Consider the following 6,847-nt stretch of genomic DNA (forward strand, 5'->3'; position numbering starts at 1 on the left):
CACACACACACACACACACACACACACACACACACACACACACACACACACACACACACACACACCTTTGTGACTGAGGCCTGAGGCAGCAGCGAGACAGGAAGAAACGCTTGATGAAAAGGGAAGTGAAGGCCAAGAAGTCGCTGGCTTGAGGCGCTCTGGTGGCGTAGTGGATAGAGCGCGCACCATATTGGCTCCGGCCTTCGTTGCAGTGGTCCCGGGTTCAAATCCGACCCGTGGACCTTTACTGCAGGTCATCCCCCCTCTCTCTCTCTGTCTCCCCATTTCAACTCTGTACTATCTAATAAAGCTTGAACATGCCAAAAATAAATTATAAAATGTCATTAAACGTTGTAATTTTGTCTTTTCTCTCCAGGGGGGTTCCCTCAGATCCAGATCCCCACGGCGGGCCTGCACCAGTCCTGTCGCCATGTGGTGCGCTCCTGGGCCAATCAGAGCTTCGGAGCTCATCTGCACAACATGACGCTGTCCAATGGGAAGCTCAAGGTGCCCCAGGACGGGCGCTACTACCTGTACTCACAGGTACTGTTGTATTCTGTATTAAAAACTCTATTTTTACTATGGGAAAACTTAAGGTGCTGTAATGGTTCTTTTAGCTAACTTCCTGTCAGTTACTGCAGTTAGCAGTCCCCTCGCTCGTCCCTACGTCACCACATTAATGCACTGCAGTCTTCAAGCAGCGAGTTATCTAGCATCATCTCAGATCCATAAGTGTGATAAAACATGATAAAAACCATCAAAACAGACATTGGGAAGGATTTTTACCTGCTCTGCCATTGTAGGCGCATAAACATTCACCCATCTGTCGCTCTGGCGTGCACCGGCAGTGAGACCATGAGTGAGACGGGTGTCGGTTTGTAGCGTTCTCTCTTGCTCCCGAAAAGTTTATTTGCCGATTACATGCAGAGCAGCTGACTGAGAGATCGGCTTTATGAAACGCACACATTATGTAAGTGATCACTGTATGAATAAAGAGCGATTTAACACTTATAATAACATAAATAAACCGCTTACTTCACCTTTAAGTGCCTACAATATTATTTTAATTTTTTAATAAAAAATATAGAACATTTGTATCTCATCTCAATAAGTTGGCTTTGTTTTTAGACAAATTTATAAAAAAACAAAAATACCAAAATGTAAGGCGAGACACTGCAGCTAAATAGGTTAGAATATTTGACTTAATCACATTAATAGACAGAAGAATGAGTCGTTGCCAGTTGATTACTTTCATTCAAACAATCATTTCCTTTTTACAATTTTTTTTCTGATTAAATATTGAATATTTTTTTAACGACACATACAGACATATACAGAGACAGACACAGTGAGAGAGACACACACACATACACACACAGAGAGAGAGACACACACATACACAGTGAGAGAGAGACACACACACATATAGAGAGAGAGACACACGCCGAAAGAGACACACACACAATTTGTTTTCTGAATAAATATTGAATATTTGTCCAAAGTTTTTACCAAACAGATTTTTTCGAAACACCCTTTTTTTCATTTGATAAATCAAAAAATACTATGTACGTACGGAATGCCTTTTCTGCACGTTTGTCACGAACAAAATGTATCATAAATCATACAACATCACCAACATATGAACAAATCCTTCTGTGATGTCTGAATACTTTTCTGTTTCCATTTTAACCTGTAATTTTTATTTCATATAAATGTTATTCATTCGCTTTTAAATGTTTTATTCGTTCGCTTTTCTCATGTGTATTGTTTATTTGAATCTTGCCCCTGTAAAGCACTTTGAATGGCCTTGTGTCTGAATTGTGCTATATAAATAAACTTGCCTTGCCTGTGATAACCTTCAGAATGGTGCTGAGAATGATTATGGAAAATGTAGTTGATGTAAAGTGCTCTAGAAGTCTAGAAGATTTTTGAAAAAGACACAAACAATGTCTTACCTTCCTGCTCTGTCCGTCCACCAGGTGTATTTCCGTTATCCGTCTCCGGCAGTGAATGACGGAGACCAGCGCAGTGTCAGCCACCAACTGGTGCAGTGTGTCTACAAGAAGACCTCCTACCCAAGCCCCATACAGGTACATTACTCCCTTTGACTTCCAATGGCCGTATCGATGAAACGGAGGAGTGTGTGTGTGCGTGTGTGTGCGTGTGTGTGCATGTGTGTGTGTGTGTGTGTGTTTCAATGTGTACAGAAAAGAGTATATAGGAAATCTTTCGTTCGGAAGAGTTTAAGGGCCACTGGAAAGAAAATAATGTTCTAATTTATCATGCACTTTGAGAATAAAGACGAAATTTAATATCGAGAAAAAAAGTCCACCTTTTAAAGACTAGATCAATCAGCTCAACAAAAGGCCTTGTGTAGGCTAGATTGTTTGGCTAGTTTGTTTGGCTAGTTTGTTTGGCTAGTTTGTTTGGCTAGTTTGTTTGGCTAGTTTGTGTAGGCTAGATTGTTTGGCTAGATTGTGTAGGCTAGATTGTTTGGCTAGTTTGTTTGGCTAGATTGTGTAGGCTAGATTGTTTGGCTAGTTTGTTTGGCTAGTTTGTTTGGCTAGTTTGTTTGGCTAGTTTGTTTGGCTAGTTTGTGTAGGCTAGATTGTTTGGCTAGATTGTGTAGGCTAGATTGTGTAGGCTAGATTGTGTAGGCTAGATTGTTTGGCTAAAAACATCAAAAAATGAAGGCTACTTCAGCGCTGTTATATATAATATAATCCACGAAAGGCTGCTATATCTGTTTAAATAGTTTCTGCTTTCCCTGAGATCTCATAACGGATTTTCTCCACATATATTTAGTGTACTTGAGAAAATGTTGACAATATTTTCTTACCTTTTATTGTCCCTTCTGTGCCCTATTACTCTGCTGTACTTTAGTGAAAGGTTGTTGACGATCTTTTCTTTGCCCTTTATTTCGTCTTCCTGTGCAGCTGCTGAAAGGCGTAGGGACCAAGTGCTGGGCCCCAGACGCAGAGTATGCCCTGCACTCCGTCTACCAAGGCGGGCTGTTTGAACTCCGGGCCGGGGACGAGCTGTTTGTGTCCGTGTCCTCACCGACCATGGTCAACGCAGACGACTCATCCAGCTACTTTGGTGCCTTTCGCCTGGACCTTTGAGAGGGGGGGGGGACGTCGAAAAGTTGAACATATTTTGCCGATGGATGGATGGAAGGAAGGATGGAAGGATGGATAAATGGATTTTTGAATATCCGTTTGATTAGAAGAAAAAAAAAAGGGCTAATTTATCGGCCTGGATTTTTTTTCTCTCTCCTGAATCCTCAATGTTTTGCTTGGACGGGACACTTTGAAGTACGGAGAAGCATATTGGGATTTTTTTTTGTTGAAGGCTTCGCTAAAGTGAAGGTTGCAAAGACTATAAAGGGAGTCGAGAGAAAAGAAAAATGGTGGATTTGTCTTCCGCACTCACCACCCTGTTTCGAGGTGCAAGATATACAAAGATACAAGTGCAATCGTGTGTGTGTGGGACTCTCACATTTTTGAGAACTTTTGTTGATTTTTCTGTCGATTCTTGGGGTGGTAAATTGTTGTTTTGGATGTCACAAAGAGAATTGAAAAACTATCCCCAAGAAATTAAGCCCAACTCCCCTCCCCCTTTTTTTTACCTTTATTTATACAGGTAAATCCCATTGAGACCGGAGACTCTTTTTCAAGGGAGACCTGTTCCCATTTACACGTTACCATTCATACACCGATAGCAGGCCGATAACTATCGACATTCACACGAGGCAATGTGGGTGAAGTGTCATGCCCAAGGACACAACAACCATGACACAAGTGGCAGGACGGGGATCGAACCTCCAACCCTTTGATCATTGGCCGACCCTCTCTACCACCTGAGCCACAGTAGCCCCTGACCACAAAAAAAAAATTACCACATGGATATCAGTGTATCTCGCCCTATTGTGTGAAGCAAAATCGGAACCCCGCGGATTTTGGATTCGAGACCGGAAGAATGTACACACAATAAAAAAACTAAAATCCTCCACATCCAAGATGAAGGGAGGACGGACAAGTGGAACGGCAGCAGAAGAAAATCAAATGATAAAAAAAAACCAAAGCAGAAAAAAAATTGTGGAATATACCTTTTTTTTTTTTTTTTTTTTTTTTTGTAAAGCGTGCCATGAGAGAACTGTACATATGAATGGCTGATAATGAGATTTATACTATACAACGAACTGTGGTGATTTCTTTTTTTTTGAAAAGTAATTCGTATGTATTTTTTATTTTCTTGACATGGACTTCAAACCACTTGGATTGTGTTTGTTGCTGAGGGGGGAACTATCTACTATCGACACTAGGACTGTGGATTTTTTTATTATATATTTTGCGGAGTTTTTTTTGCTTCTTCCTTGGACAGTAATGAGACTGAGAAGCAAAACAAATAAATGTTAAAGTGCCTTTTGAACAAAAAATGGGTCTGAAATGAAAGGAGGAATAAAAAGAAACATGTTAGGGAGGAGGTAGAGAGATTGTGGAAATGCCAACAAGAAGGAGCCGGTAGCAGCATATCAAATGTAAGAGAGAGGGAAGAAAGGAGAGGGAGAGAGAGCAAGAAAGAGAGAGAGAGAGAGAGAGAGAGAAGGAGAGGGAGAGAGAGAGCAAGAGAGAGAGAGAGAGGGAGAAAGAGAGAGAGAGAGAGAGAGAGAGAGAGAGGTCTAGTCTGGTATGCAGCCCAACCAGTACGTGTTGTACATTTCTCTCTCTCTCTTTCACTTTCCCTGCAATCTTTCTCTGTCCTTTTTTTGTGTAAAAGAATTCGATCCATCTTGCCTTTCTTGTCTGCCCTGTGAAGCTGCATTCAGTTCAGCTATGCAAAGCTAACCACCTGACAACAATAGCTAGGAACAAAGAGGACATACATGTGCGTCGCTATCTAATGAGGCTAGCAGCCACACAACAACACAGAGAAACATTCCCATAGCATGGATTAAGTGATTTTCAAAATAAAATAAAAAAAGGTTTCAACACATGTTCGTAACAGCATTATTTTTTTCATTTCTTGGGGTCAAGTATATTTTACACTGAAATGTACTCACTGCAATGTTGTTTTTTAAATTCAATTTTGCACCAAATGTTGCAGTTACACCAATAAGACAATATTAATTTCATCTTTTGGTGCTTCAACAGTTTTTAGTTAAAGGTGCTACAAGGAACTTTAAAATATTTCTGAAACGATCCAATATTTCCTCTGATGATAATAAATTACATGTAACAGCAAGCGAGACCATCAGTGCAAAAAATGCTATTTTTATATAGTTTTTCTTAATGCCTTTGTCATGGGTATACGCTCACCCAGGAACAACAGCTGGCATAGTAAAAAAACACTACCGCTTAAGTCCAAAAGGGGGCGCAAAAATTAACACAAACTGAAAAGTTCCTCGGAGCACCTTTAAAATCATGGTCAAGTTGTACTTTCAGACACACAAAACAGATACGGCCATCTCCAATATAGCCCGCTGGTCACTTGGAAACTGTGATAAGCCTGCATGATGCCCCACATCCAACTATTTCACACAATGGTTTTATATGAAAGCTTAAAACACACATATTGCGCAAATACATTTAATCGACAGAAAAATGGGTGGGAAATTGTAAGGGAAATCCCGGGGCACATTTATAGTAACAAGACACAGATGCACATAAAGAAAGTTATGGAGAGGGAGTGAGACAGAATGTATCCAGACATAAACCATGCACCGACCAGCACTGAGTCAACCCCTACACACACACACACACACACACACACACACACACACACACACACACACACACACGCGCACGCACACACACACACACACACACACACACACACACACACAGCCTGCTCTCCCCAGACACACATATCATCCGGTGTCACATCAACCAGAGTAAAGACACAAACACACTCCAACAAACGTTCATTTATCCACACTGTCTCGCCTCCCTGTGCCATCTGGTAGTTGTCAGATAGGCTACCAGTCAGTGTGTGTGTGTGTGTGTGTGTGTGTGTGTGTGTGTGTGTAGGTGTGCGTGTGTGTGTGTGTGCGTGCGTGCGCGTGTGCTAACAAGACATGTTTTTTCAAAAGGGTTCGTTTGACATGGACAATTCGTAAAAATGGGGGGGTCAAACAAACGTACACATACACAGAGATTTCAGTGTTTGTGTACGGGACATTTCAATTTATTTTCCCTGAGAAGTACGGGGATAACGTATAGCGAAGGGGGTCACTATGCAGAAATAAAGGCTCCGCTTTGCATGGGGCTCTGTGTGGGTCTATTATCTCTATACTGACCTGTTTGCAGTACATTATCACGCGTATTGCACAGCTAACCACTGAATACATTTATATATTGGAACAAAATATTGAATTAAATTTATTTTTTAGGTTTAGAAATACTTTTATTGCATAGGCTACATTAGGCTACAAAAAAAATAGTCTGCCAAGGTCGGAATTTCTTCAATAGCAACGGTAACTATGTAACTCTTTGGCCAAACTGACTAACAGTAACTTGCCTGGAGTCCTGTCAGACATTAACCATGACTCCTGTGTTCCCTGCTCTCTCTACATATACATTCAAAGTCATGTTTTCCATTGTTGTCTTAAAGGAGTAGTGCGTAACTGTTAATGTAGAATGTCTATCGGTGGATTGTTATGGCAGGAAGGGATCCATCAAAAAACAATGTTAGTAGGTCCGGACCGTAGCAACAGTGAATTATCTTTAAACAGTAGAATGACGTGATTAACCAATCAGAACGCAGGATTTATAAGCACCGTGTTATAAGGATTTATACAGACACACACACAAACACACAGAGACAAACTCACACTCTCACACACACA

The 6,847-nt window shown here is 41.0% G+C and overlaps 1 protein-coding gene across 1 annotated transcript in view; it reads left to right on the forward strand.

Moving 5' to 3' along the window:
- Nucleotides 1-4,471, forward strand: part of tnfsf10l (TNF superfamily member 10, like) — an 87,753-nt gene extending 83,282 nt beyond the window's left edge. The window contains exons 5-7 of the mRNA XM_080051698.1: nucleotides 377-543; nucleotides 1,980-2,090; nucleotides 2,937-4,471. Coding sequence (XP_079907824.1) covers nucleotides 377-543; nucleotides 1,980-2,090; nucleotides 2,937-3,122 — 464 coding nt within the window. The 3' untranslated portion in view covers nucleotides 3,123-4,471. The remainder of the gene's footprint in view (nucleotides 1-376; nucleotides 544-1,979; nucleotides 2,091-2,936) is intronic.
- Nucleotides 4,472-6,847: the final 2,376 nt, after the last annotated feature.

This window comes from Ammodytes marinus, assembly GCF_949987685.1.
Source record: "Ammodytes marinus genome assembly, chromosome: 23".
NCBI classification, from domain to species: Eukaryota; Metazoa; Chordata; class Actinopteri; order Uranoscopiformes; family Ammodytidae; genus Ammodytes; species Ammodytes marinus.